The sequence below is a fragment of the Martes martes genome (genome assembly GCF_963455335.1).
Source record: "Martes martes genome assembly, chromosome: X".
NCBI classification, from domain to species: domain Eukaryota; kingdom Metazoa; phylum Chordata; class Mammalia; order Carnivora; family Mustelidae; genus Martes; species Martes martes.
The window spans coordinates 105,142,262-105,166,433 of record NC_137897.1 but is presented as its reverse complement, the minus strand read 5'-3'; the positions used below and the strand labels follow the sequence as shown (position 1 = coordinate 105,166,433).

General features: G+C 47.5%; 1 protein-coding gene across 1 annotated transcript in view; it reads left to right on the top strand.

Moving 5' to 3' along the window:
- Positions 1 to 6,094: 6,094 nt before the first annotated feature.
- Positions 6,095 to 24,172, top strand: part of GPC3 (glypican 3) — a 401,574-nt gene continuing 383,496 nt past the window's right edge. The window contains exon 1 of the mRNA XM_080794945.1: positions 6,095 to 6,459. Coding sequence (XP_080651071.1) covers positions 6,285 to 6,459 — 175 coding nt within the window. The 5' untranslated portion in view covers positions 6,095 to 6,284. The remainder of the gene's footprint in view (positions 6,460 to 24,172) is intronic.

The window sequence follows — 24,172 nt, the reverse complement described above, 5'->3', positions numbered from 1 at the left end:
TCTATCTGACATGTACAAATACTTGGGGGAAACTACAATAAAAATGAATGACTAGAAGAACTGAGAAATAAAACCAAGATACAGGACCATTTTGAAACAATTATGAGATTCAACAGCGGGACCAATTCATCATGGGCTTCCATGTGGCTGTGGTATCAAAATGCTATAAAATTTTCTGAAGGCTTACTCTCCCTTTTTGTACTTAAATTTGGCACAGGCCGGTAGCCGGCAGTGCAGGGACCAGCACAAGCACACAGACCACACTGTGAGTAGCACTGGACTAGAGGAAATAGAGAAGCGTAATGAGAACCCATGCTCATCTAAAACTTACAAGTCATGGTGGAGACAATGGTCCCTCCGGTGTTGGTATTGCCAATTGGGCAGACGCTGGGCTTAGCTGGTAGGGTAGAATGATTTGGTATGCTTTCCCCTTCCTTCGGCAGCCGCCTTCCACCACACTGTTGCTCAGGAACACAGTTCCTCATGAATAGCCTTTATGACGACTATAGAGTTAGGGCTGCGGTGGGGATGGCCCTTTCTTGAGAGTTGCTACTTTGGAAATTCCCCGAGACTTAGAACTGTGGATGGGGTTTGGGAAGTGGGATGGGAGAGGTGGTTGAGAAAGCACGAGTTGCTCCCTGTGGTGGTGGTTGTCAATTTTCCTCCCCCAAATTGCTGGGAATTCAGGGAGCTCTGAGGATGAGAAAGGACCCTGATGGAAGGAAACAACGTGAGAGGTTAACAGGTTGGAGGTCCTCTGTAGACCTCCTGGAGACCTAGGCTCCAGAGCATAAAGACCCAGGGGAAAAAAAAAACAACACAGTAAAATTACTTATAGGTTCTACACACCATACGACAAAATAAATATATTATATTACCTAAAGCACTGTGTTTTTTGGGCCACGATAATTCAAACCAAAACAAAGGATGTGCGAATTGCCATGCGGCACATAAAGCCAGGCTTCAGGCACCACCAGACTTTCGATTTAATGCTACCATAGTCTCAACTACCCAACTACAAATCCCTTAAATTGTTTAGAAAACCAAATATCTTATGCAAGAGACAAAATATTAGCTATAGATAGATACACTATATCTGCCCAATCAAAAAAAATCAATGGACTAGGGGTATGAAGAAATATGTTAGGAATCTAGATCAATATCCCTCATACAGAGACAGAACAGAATATTTTTTTATTTATAGTAATCAACATGATGCCACAAATAAAAATTTTAATAGTTTTTTTTCCCCCCCAAGTCTCAGACTCTAGCTTTACAAGAACCTCAGTATATTTTGTGGATTTACTGAGGGCTGAGCATAGTCCCCGGTCTGAGGAGAGGCTATCCATCCACAACTCATAATGCAAGCATCTCAGCCGGCCCTATTAATTTTCCATACACACGGAGCCAAACTCTGCCTGGGATTATTATGCAATTTTCAAAATGGCTTTAAGTCTTTCAACTTACAAAGTTACCATTTACATTGCACTGGCCTGCTGGCTGGGATGAATGAATGAACACTCTTTCCCAAAGGACCATAATTCATTCTCTGATCATAGCTTATACATTTGGGAGAATTGGGATCAGTGTGCCTGGCGCCTCCCCTCCTCTCCGCCCCACAAAGGAGTCATACACTGCAAGGGAAGGGGAGACAAAGTGGCTGTGTGCCACGGAGTGCAGAGGTGTAGCTAGGGAGGTGTCGACTGGGGCAGCAGCGGTCCAACGTATAAGCAACTGTCTGCATGATGTGATTTCAGGTGCACCAAAAAAGGCCTCATTGCCCCTCAGTTTAAACACTCCCTTCCCACTGGCGAATGCCTGGAATTCCACAGTTTGGAGAGCTCTGTTCCTTTGGCTTAAAGCTTTGATCCCTGTTAAAATACCCGTACCCCTGGGTGGGCAGCCCCATCGTATCCTATCAGGCAGATAGACCATAGGCAGATGAGTCCGAGAAAGTGTCTTCTCTGAAAGCCAGTTTTGAGGGTAGCGGTGAGGAGGAGAAGGCCCTGTGCACCTGAGGGGGGTGGGGAGGGGACGGCATCCTCTGGGGGTTGCGGGGGGGGGGGCAGGCAAAGGGAACCGGGCCCAAGACAAACCATGTGTGTGTGTGTGGCCGTGTGCACGGCTGTGGAAGAACCCCTCCCATGGCGGCAGCTGCTGAGGACCCTTTCTTAACTCTCTCCCAGAAACCTTGATTTATGCTGCTTTTGGAGCCATGGAACTAGACCCTCCTCCCGGCTACAGCGAGATAATAGCTGCTGGCTACAGCTGGGAATTCTCGAATTCTTTCAAACTGGAGACTAGGAACGAAAGGTGAAGAAAAGTTCTTCTGAGGTCCAAAGAGGAAAATGGGGCCCAACGGCGTCATCTAAATGCTTCCAGTGGGGCCCAAAAGCACAGAACCATGAGTTGTAGAAAGCGAACACTGGCTCGGTCCGCACACCCTTTTGTGTTTCTCGACTGATTGTTTCTCTTTGTCTCTTCCAGCTGGAGAGTAAGAATGAGTCACTGGCCTGACTCCTAATGCGAGGAAGGGAGCCTTGAAGGGGGTAAGATGGTTGTTTATGTACAAGAGGAAAAAGAAAACCCAATCTTAATTCACAGTCACTCATCTGGGCAGTGGAGAGTATGAATGGGACGGATTTGAGACTTCGGGAAAGGAACTGGATGTTTGTCCGTCCCGGACAAACAGCTGTTCCTGCCCCAAAGTCTGATCTTCCTTGGGGTCTGTTCCAGTGCCTGAAATTCTACTGCCAGAGTCATCGCTTGGGGGTGGAAGGCCAGAAAGTCTTTTAGGGGCCCTTACAAAAATGGAACCACTTCTTAAGCCCAGCACATTTTATTTACTCCGCGCTTAGGTTGGGTTGGAGCCTGGAAGAAGATGCTTGGAGGAGGGGCAGACATTTTGAGGCCAAAGACGTGGCCCTCCAAACCTCGGGGCTGGTTTGCCTATGAGCTGGTCCAAATCCTGGTCATTCACATAGCACCCCACAAGTTTTGCCACATCGTCACGTTCGCAATACTCTTTCATGTTTTTCTTCGAGCCAGCTCACGTTTTTATGGAAGGCAGTTTGTGCCAGCTCTGTCTGCTTTGTCCTAACGCAGTCATGGGTTAGGGGTGCTGCTCGTGTATATATTTTTCTAACCCGCATTAAAATAAATATCGACGAAAATAAAACCCAAAAGCTTCGCTGGCCACCCCCATCACCAGGGATTCACACGCTTTACTTTGGGAAGCACTGCTCTGGCTCATACAGAGCATAGCACATAAAGAAGTTTATATTAAAAATAGGTCTGCGTCCCTCATTTCAAGGTACTCAATAGCCAGTAGTTGAAAACAACTGTTGCCTTTGTAGTTAGTTGCATGAGCCCTGGAAGATCATGAATTTATGGGAGGTCATGTCTTCCTCTGCGAGGTCATGAAATTCAATCAATGCTTGCCTTCCAATCTGCCCTTTGGTCACAGGGCTCCACAGGTGGAACATATCAAACTCACCAGCCAAATTATGACTCTTAATTGGTGTTTCTTTTAAAGTGGATATGTCATTTGTCAAATGTTCAATGCAGGCGCAGGCCTAGCCCCAGGCAAAATTATGAAGTAGGAGAAGAATGCCAGATACATAGGCGGCACTCAAATGTTTGTTGAAAAAAGAATGAATGAGCCCTCCGTCCTTGACTCCTCTCCCAGCCCCCACGTCCACCAGGTCACTAAGCCTTTTTCATTCTCCTCCCAAATACCGCTGCTAGGTTTTTTTGTTTTTTGTTTTTTGTTTTTTTTTCCCCTTCCACATCGCCTCTGCCCTGAGCCTTTAGCGCTTCTGGTCTGGATGATTTTCACAGCATTTTAACTGGCTTCCAGGCCTCTTTCTTCTCCAAGCCTTTCTCCACAATCCACAAAGTTGCTGGAGAGATCTTTTTCCTCAGGCAAATAATGATCATGTCATCCTTCTCCTTAACATTCCCTTAAGTGGTTCTCCCGGCTCCTTGGCCTGGCTTCCAGGCTTTACCACCCAGCCTTTGCTCACTCACCTCGGCTCGGTGAGCTCTTCTGACCCGTCCCCCATCCCCAGATTACTTGTACTTCCCACCCTCCAGTGGGGCCCTAAAGGCTCTCCCTGCTCCGTCTCTGTTCCTGCTTCTTCTTTTTTTTTTTTTAAGATTTTTTTATTTATTTGACAGACAGATCACAAGTAGGCAGAGAGGCTGGCGGGGGTGGGGTGGGGTGGGGGGGGAGCAGGCTCCCTGCTGAGCAGAGAGCCCGATGCATGCGGGGCTCGATCCCAGGACCCTGGGATTATGACCTGAGCTGAAGGCAGAGGCTTTAACCCACTGAGCCACCCAGGCGCCCCTCCTGCTGCTGATTTTCCCTCAGCTCCTTTTGGCCTTGTAAGCCTGCGTTTAGGGCACCATTTCTTCTGGGAAGCTGTCTCTGACCTACCCTCTCACCCCTTAGAACCCTGCCCTTGCTTCTGTCTTATCACTGACCATGTGTTGTGTTAACATTTTCTATTTGGTTGTTTTCCCCATTCGACTTGTAGCTCTTTGAAGTTAAGTACCAAGGGTTAATCTTTGGATCCTCGCCTCGGTGTCTGTTTACATCCCACGTGTCGGGTGCATAGTAGGAGTTCAAATATTTGTTACTGAATGAAGGAATGAGTGAATGAGTGAGCTCCTCAGCAACCTACCCTTCCTTTACCTCTTTCCTCAGCCTCCAAGTTCTGGCCTGGCACTCCGGGAAAATTCGAGGCGTGGAGGCTTTCCCTTTTCTTTCCTTATCAAAACCTACTTTTACCTAGATCAGAAACAACACGACCAGATGATAAATGAATCCACACTGATAAACTGATCCACATGTTAAATCATGTCATTGTATGAGAACTTTTTGAGTTCCTACCCCGTACAAGGCGCCGTGCTAAGAGGCATATTGGGGGGGGGGGCGGTTCACAGAGGAGAATAGGAGAGTTAAAGATCCCTACTACCTACCAGCACATGGGTAATGACTAAATGCATTCCTCCTTTGAGAGGTATTTCAAAGAACTGGATTTCTAATGGAGAAATTTAAGCAGGAGAGGTGGGGATTTGGGTCTAGGAAACAGTTCAAACAGCCTTCTACTCCATCTACAAAACAGGCAAGCTCTGGCTCGATGAATCTGCTGTGTCCAATGATTTTCTAATGAGTTAGGCTGGCGTTAAGCCCCAGGTTATTTTGTTGTTACCAGTTAGGCTTTGCTTCGTGAAGGGTCACCCGGGGCTATCTTGCAGGAGACAGATTCTTTTAACATCCTGGGATTAGGTGCTTTTTCTGACTTTGTGTAGCTCTTTGGAATCAAACGCAGCAAATCCCCCAGGCTTGTAGACTTTTTAGATACAGGAGTCAAAGATGAGGCAGATTGTGAACCCCTCGGTGATCGCCAGCTGCCCCTGAATGTGACTATTCGTGGGTTGGGTTTGAGAACCCGGCCGGGGCTGCTGCGTTGGGAAGACCCTTTGAGGGAAGCCCCTGGAAGAGAGCAGGAAGAGGAGGTAGGAGGATTTTGTGAGAAGGAGGAAGACCTCGGGTGGCTCCGGTGGCCAGGGGCGAGCTGGACCGGACTGGCAGGAGGCCTGTGGCAAAGCGGAGAGGCCCCCCTCCCCCCACGGCCAGTGAGCCTCCGCGCACCCCGAGGAAGGATGGAGAGGTTGCAAAAATCCTGAAGGGAAAAGCCCTGCCGGCTGTAGGCCAATGAGCGGCGGGAAGGAGGAGTGAGGCTGGGGAACTTCTCCCAGAGCCAGTCAGAGGGGATGGCTGCTGGGAAGCCAATCAGCGCGCCGGAGCCCGCAGCCCCTCTGCAGTAGTTATGCCAGAGCGCCCTGGGTAGAGCGGAGGCGAGCGGGCAGCTGGGCTGGACCGCCAGGAGCCACCGCACGCGCTCGGCGCCCTCCTCCCCGCCGCCCCCGCCCGGTCCCCGCGCCGCCGAGCCCCAGCCCACCCCGCAGCCCGGCGCCCCGCACCCGCAGGCTCGCGGCCGCTCGGCAGCCACCGCCCCCTGGCCGCGCGCTTGGCTTCGCCCCGCCCCGCCCGGTCCCTCGTCGCCCCGCCCCGCCCGCCGGCCCCGCCCCGCCCGAGCCGCCGAGCCGTTCCCGCCCTCGCCCCGCGCCCAGGTAGCTGCGAGGAAACTTTTGCCGCGGCTGGGTAGCGGCACGTCTCCCGCTCCTCAGGGCCGCTGCCAGCCTTGCCGAGTCTCGGGACCGCTCTCGCCCCCGCTGCCACTCTCCCGCGCTCTCCTCGCTGCCCGCGAAGCAGGATGGCGGGGACCGTGCGCACCGCGTGCTTGGTGGTGGCGATGCTGCTCAGCTTGGACTGCCCGGGACAGGCGCAGCCCCCGCCGCCGCCGCCGGACGCCACCTGTCACCAGGTCCGCTCCTTCTTCCAGAGACTGCAGCCCGGACTCAAGTGGGTGCCCGAAACCCCCGTGCCAGGTGAGGAGGCGTCCCTGCGCGCGTCCCCCCGCGCCCGGCGGGGAGCCGGGGGCGCGTGGCGACCGTACCCCGGGAGCGCTGGCCTCGTGGAGCCGCGTTCGTGCGCCCCGCCGCTGGGCACCTGGGAGTGGTCGCTGCGCCCGGGGCCCGGCCAGGTCTACCGGGGGAGGGCGGAGGGTTGAGCGTGGACCGTGTCCTCCTCCTCTCGGGCTCGCTCTGCTGTCAGGGAAGGTGCGGGTGGGAGGCACGGCGGGGAGGGCCTCCTCGAAAGCGCCCATTTTTGGGGGAGGGCAGAAAGGTGGGAGCTGCTTCCCCGGGCCTCGGCGAACTGGCGCCCCGCCGCCGAGCCGGTGTCTCGAGCATTTGCCACCCTCGCTTGCACGAACGTGCCACCGTTTCAGCCGGAGCTGGACCGTGGCTACGGCCGGCCATTCTCTCCCTAACCTGCCCCCTACGCCCTCCTTTCCGTAGCCTGAGTTCCGGGGTTCGCGGGCCCAAGTGCAGACAAAGTTGGGGACAGATCTCCGAATCCGCAGTGGCAGGTAGAGTGCACGCTGGGGGAAACTTTTGAGCAGGAGGGTCCCCAAGAGAAGGAGGACCGGACCTTTCCCTTCAAAACAGCGTCCCTTATCTAGGTTGGCAAAATCGCTTCGAAAACGGTGCTGCAGGCCGGGGAGCAGGAGTCCAAAGATGATTTAACTCCTCCCCTTCTCAAATTCATCTGCCTTCTTGACAGGCTGGACCCTGGAGGGGAGATGATTTTAGGTGGAGGAAAGTTTCCGAACGCCTGCCTTTTGTTCTGCACAATCAGATCGTGTTGTAGGGGCATATTTTAACCTTAGCCGAGGGCTGCCGCTGTCAACAGATGAATATTAATGGCCCTGTGTGATTGACTGTCCCGCGGTTGGACTCCTAAAAGCCTGCCTTAGAACCCAATTAGGACAAGTTGCTACACTGACAATGCGGGCAAGAAGAGTTGGTATGAAACAGGTTAATTTATCGGAGGCGCGCTCTGCAGAAGCCGCCGGTGGTGTTCGCAAACCCTGAGACGTCCGTGGCCTTCGGGGGTCTCTTCCCAGCCCGTGCCTCCAGCGAGGCGCGCGTCCCGCGCTTCGGAGGGATGGGGAGCAGCCTTCGTCAAAAACTTGGCTCGTAGCTCTCAACAAGTCAGAGAGGCGGGCCTGATGGTTGGACCAAGTTGGGAAGGCGATGCGCGCCCTGTGGGCGCTGCCAGCGAGCAGTTCACTAGCAGGAGGTTACCTAGGCAGCCAGCGCGCCCTCAGCCCTCAGCCTTTTCTTTAGGTGGATGAAAAGAGCCGAGCGAGCCTGCTGTTCGGTTGCAAAGGTAATTGGTCACCCCTTTTGGCGACCGAAATGCGTTTGCTCATATGTTAAATATTGCGTTGCAGGATTTCGCTCTATGGGAGGGGAGAACTACCTCTTCCACTCTTAAGTGTTAATAACGTACCACGTGGGCGTGTGCAAGAGCTGTAAGGGGCAACCTATGAATCAGTTGCACAGAGCTGAAACAACAGGCGAAATCTCTGTGCCCTCCAAGTGCCGTGGTAATTAGATTGCGAAAGCCAGAGAACACGCTTTTGTTGATAATGTAAAAATTGGTCCTCACAGGGTGAGTCCCCGCCAGATGAATTGTTCCGGGGTTGGGGTTGGGGCCACGTTCGGCTGATTCGAAGCCAGGGAGGAAAGGTTGTGCTTAAAAGAAGAAAAAGACCAGAAGGAACACAGTGATACTCATTTAGCAACCCCCTCCCTCTACACTCACTCCTGCTGGCGCGGGCCCTCCCTCCTCCCCAGCTCTCCGGCTGCCTGCCTCTTTGCGGCGGCCTCTGTATACAAGTACTGGGAGGGCCCACACACTGTGTGTAAGAGATTTGGCCTCGGCTCTCTCCCTGAGAGCTCCCTCACTCCACGCCTAAGGATGGCCATACTGTAGAGAACAGGAATTCCTAAGGGGGACTCCCCCCCCCCCGCCCCTTTCTTCCAGCATTTCCCAAACTCTGTAGGCAAAATCACTTTCCAGCGGTCTTCATAAAAACCCAACTTCCCTACTTCACTTCTGTTTAACACCTGGGTGTGGAGGCCAGCACCTTCTCCATGGCGGGCAGGCACTGTTCTGACTCGTGCTGGACTAAAGCCAAACTTCAAATGTGGTGACACCCAGGCAGCGACCATATATCCTGGATTTTCCAGGGTCTGCGCAGATTTCCGGGACTCTTGACTTGCCATGAAAACCATGTGTCCCAAATTTCCCTTTGGTGATTCTGGGCACTGTAGAACGGGAAACATGGTGAAAATCCTAATGTCCAGGAGTGGAAAGAACTCATCAGTATTTCAGAGAAGAGATGATAATGGCCGACTAAATACAATGGCAAGCACATCATTTCAAAGCGAATAAATGTGTCATTTGCTGCTGTCGTTCAGTGGTTGGAGATTGAAAGAGAGCTGCAAATTATTTGGTAGTTATGAACCATCAAGATGACCGCTTGACTTTCTCCCTCCTCTGTATTTTAAGCCATGTTCAGTTTGCCCGCGTCACTGTATTAACTGCTAATTAAAGCTCTCTTTGTCCCAGATAAAATGAGATTTGGTCACAGTAAGGAGAAATCCTCAAGAATGTCCTGTCTCACTTAAGGGGAGCATTTGGGATTGATTGCTAACTTCGGCCATTAGCAGAATTGGGTTAGAGTGGATAAGGTACATTTCTTATGCTAATATGGATGCCACTAAATGGCATTTGAAATCCGCCAGCCTAAAAAATAAATGGTGCTAAAGGGCTACACCAGCCTTCCACAAAGTTCATCTAAAGCCTTGCAATCTTGTGTTCCCATTTCTTTTAGAGCGTTCAAAGGCACGGGATAACAATTCTAAATAACATGTCCCCCAAATCCATAGATCTTTTCATACACCCCACCCCTTTTTTTAAGGATTTGTAGCTTGGAAAGCACCACAGATGGAAACCAGGCACACAGAGTTAGCATTTGGCAGAAAAATCCATATAACTGACTTTCAGTGTAGCTCTTTTGCCCTTATTTAATTTAGAAAAATTCAGAAAAAAGCCAATGAGCTCATAAGTCTGGATGTTTATTTTGTTTTGCTTAACCTACCCACAGGCGCAATCAAGAATGGATACAATTTTAGGCAAGGAAAGTGAGCTAGTAATCAGACAATGATGTTTCCAATTGTCTCAAGGGAATGTTACAGAAGTCTGAAAAAAAAAATTCCTCTAAACAAAAATCAAGTGTAATTCACTTTATGAATGCCATACACCGCTTTTGTTGGTGGTGGGGGGGTGCTGGTGGTGAAGGGGACCGACGGGAAGGAGAAAATCAAACAAACTGTGGTAGTGTTGCAACTCCCCAAAGATTGAGGGATCTTGCCTTAGAGGGCCCTGGAAAGTGCAGGGCCCAATCCCAGGAAGGCCAGACTCCCATGTGGGTCAAAGGCAACCCCGAAGACACAAGCCCGACTTGAGAGTTTCTCAAAATAGACGAAACACCATAAAAATAAAAACCAGCGTTCTTGAAACAAAGAGAGAGTTTGCTCTTGGTTGTAGTTGTTGTTTTAAAGTGTGAGAACTAGCCACCAGGTCTGGGTGGTCTGGGTGGCCAGCTGTGGTCCCCCAATTAGTTCGAAGCAGCTCTCGGTCCTAAGGTCGGGAGAGAGAACACGGCTCGGGCTGTGGGTGTGGGAGGACTTTCTCTGCCCCGAGGCCGCCCTGGAGGGGGAGGCAAGCAGGTGATTGATTCACACTTGGACCAAGTCGAGTTATTGCCCCCCTAACTGGGAACAGTTGGGAGGACCCTTTAGAGTGGGGTCAGAATCGATTTCTGAGGTGAGCCCTGACGGGTGGGACCGGGCTGGGCTTGGAGGGCAGGGTGGGGCCGGGTCAGGAGGTGGCGAGTGGTCGGCGGAGCGCGCCTGGGCCTTCGAGGAGACCGAGCCTGGCGCTCCTTGGCCGGGCCCCCGTGAGGTGTTGGAGGTGCCGAGAGGAGTAAGACACAGCCCCTTTTGTCAAGGCACTCACAGTCTAGTGGGGGAGCCTACGAGTAAACAGACTTCTCAGGAAACTTGTAGGATTAAATAGGGTGAAAAGGGCTAGAAAATACCTCCAGGAAATTGGCTGAAATGGTCACAATAGCCAGCCTGGCCAAGGGAAAAGAACTGAAGAGATGAAGTGGGAGATAGGGCAGACGTTCTTAATAGGGCCGCCATCTTAAAGAGAGTTTTCTTAATTCTTGGAGCAAATTCCGCACAAGCATTAGGAGATGCATGCAAGAGATGATTCCGGTGGATGCTAGATGACACAGATGGTGTCAGTTTTGCAATTTTTTTTTCTTATGGGCTGGGAGATTGCATCCAGTCTTTTGATGCAATATTTTTGAGCGTTCTGCTACTTTCATCTTGAGAGTTGCAATGTTTGCTGTTCGCCGTAGCCTAGAAAAAGGCTGCTTATTAGCAACCTGGGAAGAAAGAGGCCTGGGTTTGTCTGCTGTGAGACAAGACAGAAAATATGTTTTCTCCTTAAATGGCAGCTATCAATGACCACGCCAACTTTAGTGTTTGATGCATATACAAAAGCATGGGTCTTAAGAGGTATCTTATTACTCATTTCTAAGAAAATTGAAGATAATCACTTATAACTTGTGCACACGATACATCATTTGGAAAGAATTTCACTAGGGATCATATTGCTCAACTGAAAAGTTCTGGCATGCTGAATTTGTACATTTTTGTGAATGCTTCCTTTACTCTGATCTCTCGCTTTTTTCTGCATATGGTTATTTGTATGTTTTAGATTAGAAGCTTCTTAAAGGGAAAGCGCTGCATTTGATGCAGTGTTGAGCACAATACCAAGAGCCCCACAGCACATTTAGTATATCATTGACGATGATAGAATTTCGCGATCATGATGTGTTCCCTGTGAACTCTCAGATACTTTCCTAAGCTCTATGTCATCTTACTTATTTTAAAAACCTAAATCCAGTTTGTTCGGGGACACTGTTGGGGTACGTGGACAAACTTTTCAGGCTACATATATCTGGCCTGGAGCCAGATTCGGTCTTTCCTCAGCTGGCAACTCGTACCATCGGTTAAGGGCTTATTCATGTCGAGGACCCAAAGAACAGATTGAAATTAGCAACATTGTTATGACTGGCATAGTATCATTACAGAGCAACAATTATTATGGCACATAAATTGTAAGCCATCTCTTAAATCGAACTCTCTTTGATTTAATGTCAGCTGGACCTTTCTTGCTAGCGTTGACATTACCGTACGTGGGGGTCGAACTGTAACACATGCGTGTGTTTCTGTAGCCTGGGATCAGAATTTGTGCAGAGGCTCAATCCAAGAGCCCATACCAGGAGCCAACATCTATTCGGCCCTAGCCAAGCTTGCAAAGGGGTTTGAAGTTTTGGGTAAGCTAGGGTCTAATGAAAGTGTGGGCAGAATCCCCCCCCCACACTCATCTGCCCATATTTAGCAAATTGTCTGACTTGAAACAGGATCCCCAGCGCTCCATTAAGAAATGAGCATCAGAGAATAGAATCCAAACCATGGGCCCCAGACTGGCTTTAGAGACAGCATAAGGTAATGGGAATTTACCTTCTGAGATAGAATGACAGGGAGAATGCGAGTCAGAAAGCAAAGTGAAGGTGGGCATACTGGCAGAGAAAATGTGCATTTTGAAATGCTGCATGTGTGGAGAAAACCCTCATTGGAGCGCGGTAGTCTCACTTGAAGACCTCATTGAATGCACAAAGTAAAGAAGATTTAGTTCTATACTTCAAATCAGGCCAATTAAACCTCAATTGTCCGAGTGCTAATTATTAGAAATACTTGTCCACCATTTTTCAACAAAAATGAATTCAGACTGATTACCGAGAAAGGCCTGTTCACTTTTCCCTCTCTTTGTGTGTAGCTGGACAAAGCCTTATTTGAGAGTTTGTATTTTTCCTCATGAGTAAAAGAGAGTCAGTGTTAGGACCGAAATGCATTGCTAGTGTTCCAAATAGTTAATTACTTCCAGTAGCCGAAATTGTATTTATATGCTAGATTAGTAAATCTACTAAGCTCTCTGAAGTATACTTAATAGGCTTATATTGATAAATAATTGATAGGAAGGGAGATAAAATACAAGTGAAAGTGGCAATAAGAAGGGACAGGGAAGTTAAAGCCTTTATAAAAGAAACCTCCATTCACTGTATTCTATCCATCCACCTGAAAGTTGAATGATGTACATTTCTCAGAAGTGAGGATTTTGAGAATATCCTGTGTTTTTCAGAATTTTCACAACGTGGCATGCATTTATTTCTTGTATAAATCCAGAGTAAGGCAGAATTCTAGACTACAATTTTAGCTGGCCTTTTCGAGTCTGCCTTTTGGAAATAAGTTGATGACTGGAAAATTAGAAGTCCTGAGTATGGCATCTTTAAGGTATGTGTTCATAATCATCTGCATCTGCCCTGCCAGACTGTGATTTTCATCTTTGTATTTCCCATCTCGTAGTACAGATCATAAGTGCGTGATAAATATTTGTCGCCTAAATGAATGATTGGAAGTAGAAATGTATTACAAACATAAAATTTCCATAAAGCCAATATTTAAGTAGTTGATTCACTTTCACTAATATATTAAGGTTTCTAAAAAAGCAACTCCTTTTTCAGGTCAAAACTCCATCTGTTGTCTATAGGTAAGTGGCAAAGGACTGGTTGACTTCATGTGACTGTACTGAAATTCCCCAAAAGAAGTAGACTTAGGCAAATCTTTCCAAGAGGTAAGTATTCTGTGCTTGGGTACAAGGCTAGTCTAAGAAGTTTATAGATAAATTAAATATATCCACATATAGATAAATGCACTTATTTACTTTACAGATCGGTGGCATTTAGGTCTCAAAAATAATGCAACTTGGTGTCAGTTACAGAAACAAACATGGAAAGTATGTAAGTTTTTCTTTGGTGTTTGGTGTTTCTTACCGATAACATGAAACTTCATAAATGTACATTTAAAAGGACATAGTCTGAAGTGGATATTCTGTTATGGAAATTTTAATTGGAGCAGGATAAAGGGCCTCCTGAGAGGTCTCTTAATTTCTGTATGCACTGGGGCAAGCTTTTAAAGTCAGCTGAGAAAACTCAACTGGTTGGCTAGGGATGACCCATGGGGAGTTCTTTCAGCTAGAGGCCCAACTAGGAAAGAGGGTAAAAAAGAAAGGGATGATGCTCATTTGAAAATAATATTAGAATTGTGTTTGCATACTTTCCTCCTTCATTATGGTTTTGCTCCCTCTCTCCCAAACTCTGCATCCTGGTTCTCATGGCGTGTGTCAGCATCCTGGGGTACTCCATTGCTCTTTGTCCAATTTTGGCTCGGATGGTTGGCACTGAGGGAAATGTGGGGAAGAGAGGAAGGGTCAGAGTGACAGATACAGGGAGGACATTCAAAGCCCTTACCCTGGTATGTATCAGAAAGTTCGCTGACACATAACAGCCTGAAAGGACTGGAAAACATTCGAGTTTGGAAGCTTGGGTGTACATAGAAAATATGGAGTTAAGCCCCAAGTGCGTTTGGGTCCCAGAAATACTCTATTGCTCTTCTTGCTTAGTATCCGTGTTTCTGTTAAGTACGTAGCTTATTCATAGCCTCTGCCAGACCCTACAACGGCTGACAGCAGAAGCCATATTTGATTCAACATGATATCCTCTAGAGTGGTGAGTAGAGTGCCTTGTGTAAAGTTATTGATAAAGGTTGGAGCGAAGGTAAGAACAAACACCTAAAGAAACAGTCTACAGGACTTGACTGCTGTTGAATGAGATCCTAGGATGGCATACACCTAGTGAAGGACCAAGTCTCTGGGTGCATCGTTGTCTACGTTGATCTGCAATTGGGACTGAGGATGGGGTGGCGGAGGTGAAACCCATTTATTTGTTCTTTGTAGACCTGGGGGCCTTGTTGCCCCTCTTTCAAAACTGAAGTCTGGGGAGGAAGTGACTAGTAGAGAGAAATTTTTATGTACAGGTTTCTCTAAGATTTATTTAATTATTTGGGGGGGGCGGGTAGAGGGAGAGAGAATCTGAAGCACATTCCGTGCTGAGTGCGGAACCCCATATGGGGCATGATGCAGGGCTCGAACCTACAACGCTGAGATCAGGACCTGAGCCAAAACCAAGGGTTGGGCGCTTACTTGACTGCACCACCCAGGCGCTGCCGCCCCCCCCTCCCCTGCCCCGGCCACAAACTTCTCTAAATATGGTGCTTGAGGGGTGCCTGGCTGGCTCAGTTGGTAGAGCATGTGACTCTTGGTCTTGGGGTCATAAGTCCAAGCCTGAAGTTGGGCATAGAGCCTCCTTAAAAAAAAAGTGGTATTTAGATATGTTTTATATGTACTTATATCTATATACACACACGTTTTAGTTTATATATGTATAAATATTCTACATTTCTGTTATTTTGATAGGAACAATTTATAATTATGTGTTGTTTAAACTGTTTAAAGGTTGTTAATTATTACTCCTAGTAGGGAGTGGTCTTTCCCAATCCTACCTTGTGTCATGAAAGCCTTGCTTATGTACAGAGAATACAACCACTCATGGAGTGTCTGCAGGTTCTGAGTTCTGCACACACACACACACACACACACACACACACACACACATCTGTACACTCATACACACACATAATATCCCTACATCAGTACATCCTTAATAACCTAGAGAAAAAGCCTAATTTACCCTGGGAAAACCTAGGGGGTACTACTTCTCAGAGCTCAAGTCAACCATTTTCAGTTGGATTGGCCCCAAATTGTTGCAGAGTGAATTGTCACTGATATCACAGAACTCATTTATTAAGTTCCATCGTTTTCCTAAGTACAGAGATGTGATCCTCATTTAAAGCAGTGATGGTCAATCCATACTGTGAATTTGGCTCATTTTGGAGAATGACTTCTAGCACCGGCCGCATTGCACATTGAGCTCCATAGCAATGAGAATGTGACCCAAGAGGCAGTTTCCAAGTTAGGTTTCATGGCGTGATTGTATTGGGGACCACATTTAGTTGTTTTGGAAAACAGATGGAAATTCTCAGGAAAGGAACCTACTACTAATAATAAACTCTGTGTGCCATCGCTGCATAAATACCGTAAAGTTTTTCATTCATTCTCTGCTTCAGCCAACATTCATTGGGCCCTGATTCTATGCCAGGTACTGAGCTGGGAGCTGATGCATAAGATACAATCACTGCCTAGGAAGGGAGCCATATAGGGATCTGGGGATTGTTGAGCTATGGAGGAGGGATGCCTAGCTGCCTTAAGTGGGCTGCCACGTAAGGTATATGCAAAAACATGTAGAGACAGAATGACTCATTTTTTGGACAGGACTGGTTTGGATTGGTTGGAGAATAACTGTTGCGGGGTGCAGGGAGTAGAGGAAAGACGAACTAGAGAAGTAGGCAGGAAATGCTGAGGAGTTTCCTTGCGCTATATCCAAGGATGATAAAGAGCCATGAAAACATTTGAAGAAGAGAAAATGGTATTTAGTATGGAGAATGACTGGCAGGGAGTCTTAGTAATGCAGGTTGGGAAAAAGCAGGGCAGGAAATAGGGGAGTAAAATACCAAGTTGAGAGGCTAGAGGAAATGGATCAGGTATGACTTGCTGACTGGTTATGAGGATAGGAGGGAGGGTCTAGAACTTCTAGTTTTTCTGGGTGGTGGGCCTATGGAACAATGTAAGTGCTCAGTAAATATTTGTTGACTAAATGAGTGAAATACAGGTGAAACATATATTTTTAAGTAAACTCTATCTCCGATGTGGGGGCTCAAGCTCATGACCCCAAGGTCAAGAGTCACACACTCTATCGACTGAACCAGCCAGGTGCCCCAAGAAGAACATATTTTTAAGGAGTGAAATAATGAGTTTGATTTTGAAGGGGTTGAGTTTGAGGGGTCCTTTGATCATTGAGGCGGAAATGTCCGCTAGGTGGTTGAGGTTGTGTTTTGGACAGTAGAAGAGAGAGATCAGGATACATACTCGGGTATAGAACAACATATAGATGGTAACAGAAACTCTGGGAATTGATGAGATCACCGGGAAATAGTGCATACACTCTTCTGGAGTTCAGAAAATGCATAGTTGGGACTCATCAGCATATAGGCTCAAGTTGGAAGTCATGGGTGTGGATGATATTTTCCAGGCTTTTGCATGTGACACATCTTAAAATGCATTTTGCCAACATCTGGTGATTAAGAAAAAAACTGCCAAAGACTTCAAGAATTCTCTTGATTAAGAGAAAGTATGAGTGGATGTTGTCATGGTCCAAGATTTTGCAAATAAGATAATGCACGACCAAACACACACACACACACACACACACACACACACACACACACACACGGGTGGTGGGGAATGTAGAAAAGTACATTTGAAGCAAGGGCTTGGATTTCTATTATTTTTGATAGCAGTGATTAATAATTTTTCATGTTATTTAAACTGTCTGAAAGTTGTTAATTGTTCATCTTAGCAGTGGGTGGTCTTCCCCAATCCTACCTTACATCTGTGTTGTGAAAGCCTCGCTTTCATATGTCTTACGTACAGGCAATGCAACCACTCATGGAGCGTCCCTAGCTTCTGAGTTCAGCTGATCTGCCTGGTTCCAACATAGAGGCCCCTCTGGTGCTCCCAGCCCCTGCTGGGGAGCAGCCTCCCACTCTGGAGAATGGAAACTGTAGCTTTTGGGAGCTCTGGTCTCTCTTCCACTAGATGGTCTCTGAAACATGTGGTTCTAAGCAAATATTAGGCATACTTGTGTCATTGGACTGATCTTTTCTTAAGGGTCTATGGAGATGTAGTGTGGTTTTTTTGTTGTTGTTGTTGCGGGGGTGGGGGTAGAGGGTGGTAGAATTTTCCGTTTCTCTGGCATGAAGAGTTTCTTTCATTTCCCTGTTGTTCAAGAGGTTGCCTTCATCCAGGCTTCTACTTCCATTCAACGTAAACTTGAAACCTGTTCTCCAGAAGATTTTCTTAAGACCACTTTCAGATGAATGGAATAGTCTGGAAGGGCCCTGAGGGAGGAGCACAGAAACTACCACTTACTGAGTGCCCACTATATGCCAGTTGCTTTGCATTTAATCCCATTTAGTCCACACAGCAACGCTGAAAGGGAGGTGGTGTCATGTCCATTTTACAGATGAAGAGACCGAGGCCCAGAAGGCTAGCTTTCCCTGAGCTTGTGTGGTATGGGGAGCCAGAATTTGCATCCAGATGTGTCTCACTCGACAGCTCCTGCTGCTGCTGGTATGCCCTTTGGAAGATCGGCTGGAATCAAAGCATTTGACTTAAATTCCCACACTCCTTTGACTGTGTGACGTTTCGCTCTGGGCTTCTCTCCTCCTCAGGCTGATTCTGTCTCTGCTTGTTTCCCTTCTCCCTCCCTCCCTCTCTTCGATGCAAGCGCTCCAGTCCTGTTTGTCCTTTGCCCCTTCTGTTGTCTCTGCTCATTCCCACACCCATTCCCATGACTTCATTATCTTTGCTGTCCGAATCACTCCCGTCTCCCTCTCCAGCCTGACCTCTTCCTTGCTGTCTGGTTCAGGATCTGCCAGTCGCTCTGCCAAACATCTCCATCCAGAAGTCCTGCCAGGGCTTCCCTTTCCACAGAGCCAGAAATCAGTCCATCATTTTCTCCTCCCGCCTGCACAAACCTGTCCCCCTCGAACATTCTGCATCTGTGACGCTAGCAGCTCCGCGACCCAGACCTGAAACCACGCGATTGTCTTGGACTTCTCTTTGTCCACGTCTCACCCCCGAATTAAATGGCTAAATCCTGCGAGCCTGACTCTGTCATGTCTTTTGGGCTTACATCCTTGGCCCGTGGGCCCTCTGCTTAGACACAACAAGCCACCAACTCCATAACTGAAAGGACCCTGTAGTTGTCTGCCCCCGAGCCTTTGCTTTCGGACCACCCGACTGTCTGCCTTCCAGGGGTGCCTGCTCTAGTCCTAGCCACCTTCAAGGTGGCCATGCCATGCTATCTCCTGCATGAGCTGTATCACGGGTCCTCGTGCCTAGTTCCCTTTGAACCCTGGTATCCCTGTACTTCTCCTATGGCCTTGGTTCTCTCTTGCTCTTCTAGTTATTTCCGTACTTGGCTTTTTCCTCTTCCTAGTGGCTTGCAAGAAATGAGGACTCTCAGGCCACATCCGAGACCCACTGAATGAGACCCGTGTTTTTAAACAAGATCCCCAGTTGATCTGTACGCACATTAAAGCTTGCGAAGGGCTGCTTCCAAGCATGAGCTCCTTGAGGGACCTCAGGACCCAGGGGAGGGACTTGCACATAACAGATCTATGTTCTTTTGATTTCTTGCATTTGTGCTGTGCTTGGCTGTTCAGTCATTGTTGTGGCCCCTGCGATCTATACATAAGAAATGTATGGTGGGGGGAGGATGGGGGAGGAGAGAGAGACTCAGAGAGTGGGGTGGGGGAGAAGGAAAAAAGTGTGGGGGGTATAGAGTGAAGGGACTGGATTGAGCCCCTATGGTGGCTAATAACTTCATGACCAGTTTGGAAAATGATCTTTCCTCTCCCAGATAGTTAGAGCCTCTTGTCTACGGCTTGGCTTAGTTTAATGTGGCCAGAGGCAAGTATCTTTGGAGACCGTTTTGCTTTTACCTATGGACCTAATGGTTTCCCACTTTTTTTTTTTTTAACTGGCCTTCTGGGCTGTACCTTCTCTGGCCATCCCCAGAAGTCAGAGTGGGACTTTTGAAGCGATTCCGAGGGCCATGGAGGAACTGTGCTCAGTGTTTCCAATAGTCCCTTCTGTTTTCAGAAACTGATTTTCTGCTTTCTTTTGAAACTTCAAAGTTTATTTCTGAAATAAAGGTTTATTTTCCCCCATGGAATTCAAAGGTTTTATACAAGTGTTAATTTCTAAAACCTAAGTCATTTCTTGCCTTTGAAACTTCAGGGCTGTGGGTCAATTTAATAATGTTGCCTGAAGGTTCTTTTGGCCAAAGCTGTCAGATTGCCTTTTCTTGGTTCTTTGAGGGAGTAAGGTTGCCTCATTCACAAAGCTTGAAGGAGTTGGAACCAGCATTTCGTCAATCATTCAGCCTTTCTCCACGCCCTCAGCAATATCCAGTTTTATTTTCAATCTCCGTCCTAGTGGCAAAGAGATGTATTGCTGACTCACAGTTCTTGGTGGGATTCTCCAAAAGCTCATCGCCATTTATTTCACAGAGTAGAGTGACAAGAAGTAGCCCGAGTTACTAGGACACCCCTAGCTAAGGGGAGCAGCGGGGGGCTCTGAGCACACCATCGCTGCTCTTCTGGGGCTCAGAAAAGCTCCAAAGCTACCAAGCCCCCCCGCCCCGGGTCATCGTCTGCTGGACTGCTCCCCACATCTTCCTTTTTCGCCTTCCTCCTTCCTACCCTCATGCTCTCTCTCAATGGGTTATAATTTAGAACAGAAGGTGTTTTATGGTTTGTTATATTTATTGAATGGTTTTGTGTTTCTTGTTCTCCAAAAAAATTGGAGGAGTGGAATGTTTTATATTTTCCTCTGTATTTGAGTTTCTAAGTTGTGTTTCCTTTTCCTATAGTGCCTGATTTCCTTTTCTCTTCTCTCTTCCCCCATCTTCCTCTGCCTCCTCCACATCCGCTTGCCCTCAGTGATTCTGGAGAGAAAACAGCCTTCCCATTTCTGCCCGCGTATTTGGTTTGGGTACCTGGTTACTTCTCCCGGGGATATTTCGAAATTCGATTCCTTAGTTCGTTTGGAAATGCAGAGCTCTAAAATATGCACCGATGAATTTACATTCCACTTTCTAAGAACTCTGAGCATTTAAAAGGGTTTCTGTACAGATAGCACCAGGCTAAATATATCTGACTGGAGTATCTCAGATCATCGCTATGTAGTTTACATTCTCTCTCACTTTGTCATAATTCTCAATGAATGCAAATTGCATCTTTGTTCTTCGAAATCTCTTGTCTTCCACCAAACTGCCTTTCCTTTTTCTGAAGATCAGGGAGCCCCTTTGAAACCCTGCTCATGTGGGGCGGAATTGACACCTAGCTCGCAGGCTAACCAAATGTAGCTTGCTTTTCCCTGACGAAGTGAACCACATTTCAGGACATTGTGTCACTTGCAGGATTTTATTGTCCTAGTTTCAAATTTGACTTCAGGTTAAAGAGCGTCTTCCAGTTGGACTATTCCCTGGTATTTTTTTTTCTTTGTCTTTATACTTAGGGGGATCTTTTGTTTGTCCTGTGTCCATTATCTCTTCCAAACTTGGCCAAGGCTGTTAGGTTATGCACCTACGTATAAATATTTAACAAGATAAGTCAGACAAAACGGGCTGGGAGATACTTCAGCCCTTCTACCCCCACCCCTGCCTCCGCCACCCCCCCACCGCCCCCCACCCCCGCTCCGTTTTTTGTGTCGAGTCACAGATGGTTGCTTTATCTCAGATGTTTAGATTTGGAGGACATTCCTTTGCACTTTGCTTGATGGACACAATGAAATGGAAGCATTTGAGTCAATCTCGACTACCAAAATGGTAGCACCAAAGAACAGATAACATTAGGCTCCTCTTCCTATTTTTTTTTCCAACTGGTTATCCAAACTCCCCAAAGCCAGAGAGTTTTAGGTATGAGATTGTGTGTTTTTAAAGAAAATATTTTGGATGAAGACTAATGTTCTCAAGTCAGGAATAACAATTAGTACCATTCATTAATCAGGAGCATGTTTTGACTTTGAGTCCTGGCTAGGAAATATAAACTGTGAAAGTCACACATATATATGAACCTCAGGCAAATTTATGACTTGTCAGCCTTTTAAGGTTAAATTCTTAACCCCAAATCAGGGCTGGCTTTATATGTGGAGTCCAGCACATTCCTCTGGGCCACTGAACACCACCACCTCCCCCCCCAGCCCCAGCGCTTTGCTTAACAGCAGCTAATGGCCTAATGAGCAAGAAGGATTTCTGCCTCTTATCAGCTGCCTGAACAGCCACAGGAAGGCTGATGTACAGAGTACGGGTCAGAACCTGAGTTCTTGAACCAAAAAACTACAGGCGTAGCTTTAGACTCTGGCTGTGCGGTATCTGTGTCGTTATCAGTATCTACCCGTGAAGGAGTGGGACGCTCGAGTTCCAACAGATCGCAAGAGTCGCCAAAAGTATGAACAGTCTGGTTAGTTTTGCTAATAGTCCGTTCCTTCTTTGTTTAGTTCCTCCATAAATAGCCTCCATATATGAGCTTGTAGTTTGCGCCTGGAGGTTGTTACGGTCACGTTGCAGGGCGGGGGCGGGGGGGAGTTGATTGTCAGATGGTGAGGATGGAGGCAAGGATATTTATGTTCGGGCCCGGACTTTGGAAGCTGCTGCCAAAAAAACACAAATAGATACCTACTACTACTTTTATTTCTTTTTAAACTGAGTTTTTGAATCCGTATGCACTCCAACTCGCCGCGAAGCCAGAGAAAGCCTTGTGCCTCCTCATACCGTACTCGGACATTCCTGCCGAGAAAGAGTCCTTGCCTGTTTGTTGGAACCACATGGAATCCAGGCTCAGGCTGGCACAGAATAAATATTTTAGGGTACTCAGGGCCCATTAGAGTGAAAGCCCCTTGACTTTCATCTTCTGCATTTGCATTTTTTTCAGAGACAATAATGAAAACATTTTTTTTTTCAGATTCCGTCCTGTTACTGAAAATCCTATTTACATAAACAGGCATTGTTGTGGCTTAGGGAAGAATGTGGGGTCCCATTCTTTAGCTCCTTGTATATCTTTGCTAAGGCTTGTCTAAATAGAAGTAATGAGGCTTTAGTGTAAGCAGCTTTTCTCATTTAGGTAAGCAGGGTGGTTTGAAATTTCAGTTTACTAGATAATTGAGTCTCTTCTTAATTATTTCAGGCATGCCGGTTGCTCTCTTGATAGTAAAGACCCTAAAAATCTAGTAATCTCCTCAGGCATCCGTTTGGTAATAAAATCCTGTGCATTTTCAGGGGTTAATTTTCATGACAATTGTGCGTCCCCTCCCCACCCCCAGCCTGAAAGAAATCCTGCTAACTTTTAGGGCCTTGGTCTCCTCACGTCCGCAAGAGCACACTTAGGAATATATGTCACGGTGTTGCTGGAATTACGGATCTCGAGGAAATTTAAATGTATTCACATTCATGCTCATTACACAACTTCCATTTAGAGTTTTTAATAGCCTTGTCGTAGGTCTCAGAAAATCATCTGCCTGACTTTGCCAGGCTAGGTTTTCTGCCCTGAATGAAAACCTGAAGATCAGCAAGACCAGAGCCTGATTATCCTCCTATTCGATCCTTGAAAGTAAATAAAATAAATAAATAAATAAATAAATAAATAAATAAATAAAAATTTAAAAAAATAAAGAAAGGAAAAAAAAAAAAAAGAAAGAAAATCTCAGAGGTCATCTGGGGCAGAGTGAGGTGGGAAAAACCTTAAAAAAAAAAAAAAAAAAAGCCCAGGCCGCCTTTCACATCTGCTAGTCATTCCCACTGGTGTGACTTCAATTCAGCGAGTTTTTATTGAGCACCTGTGGTGGGGGCGGTGCTAATAATCGTTAACATTTATTGAGCCAGGCGCTGTGCTAAGCCCTTTATGGGCGACATCCCATTTAATCCTCACCACAGCACTACCAGGTGGGCAGCATTACTTCCCCCATTTTGCAGATGAGGAAACTGAGGCTTAGAGAGGTTTAGTGGCTTGGCCAAGGACAGATATTTTTTCTGCAATGAATCACACACAGTCTGGTTCCAGAGCCCTGTTCCTAATCGCTACCCTTGGGAAGGGCTCAGCGTTTTCCGGGAATTACTCCTGAAACCAGTTCTGAGAACGCAGCCTGCATGAGATGCTGGGGATTCAAAGTCCAACACTCCACTCTCTCTGCTCTCGGTGGGGGAGGTGGACAGGTAGACGGCTGAGGACCCGGCATGGGCGGGGAAGGGGGGGCGGCGAGGGGCGGGGTGCGGGTGGTGGGGGGTGTTGGGAGAGGGGTGTCTCCAGATCTGTGGAGGGGCAGAAGGAGGACATGACCGGGAGCCATGGCTTGGATCTGTGGGAATGCTCTGTCCTGGGCGAGTTCGGCAGCGTGGGGGTCATGGGCATTCGATTTTCCTGTTCAGTGAAGGTCGTCATCGAGGAGTTGCGCTGCCTCAGTGATTTCATCAACCTTTTTCCATCACGGCCCCAGCTGACTGCAGCATCGGGTGCCTTGAACCCAGCACTGCTTAGACACGCTGGTCAGCACAGTTTGGGTCCTAAGTGGCTCCATAGTTCCTGTGTCACAATTTCTCTCTGATTGATTACACTTGTCCCTTTAAAAAAAAAAAAAGTAAATTAAATGAGGCAGATATTCCTGAACCAAACTGCTGTGGTCTTGAGAGCGGGTGGTTTTCTGAAGGTCTGAAGGCAGGTGGTGTAGGACTGGCCACCCACAGGGAGCCCCCAGACCCAGGTCTGCTTTGTGTAGCTTGATGTGGAGCCCTCCTGGCATTGCCTCTTGGAGCCCACACTGGGCTCTGGGGAGCTCTGTATCTGCAGCACCTATGGCTCGATGGAAGAATGGAGCGACTATTCACAATTTTTGAGTTTTTCAGTGAAATCATGGGGATGGAAGGACAACCCCCAGATCACTTGTTTGGGTAATCCATTGTTGTTTTTTTTGTAT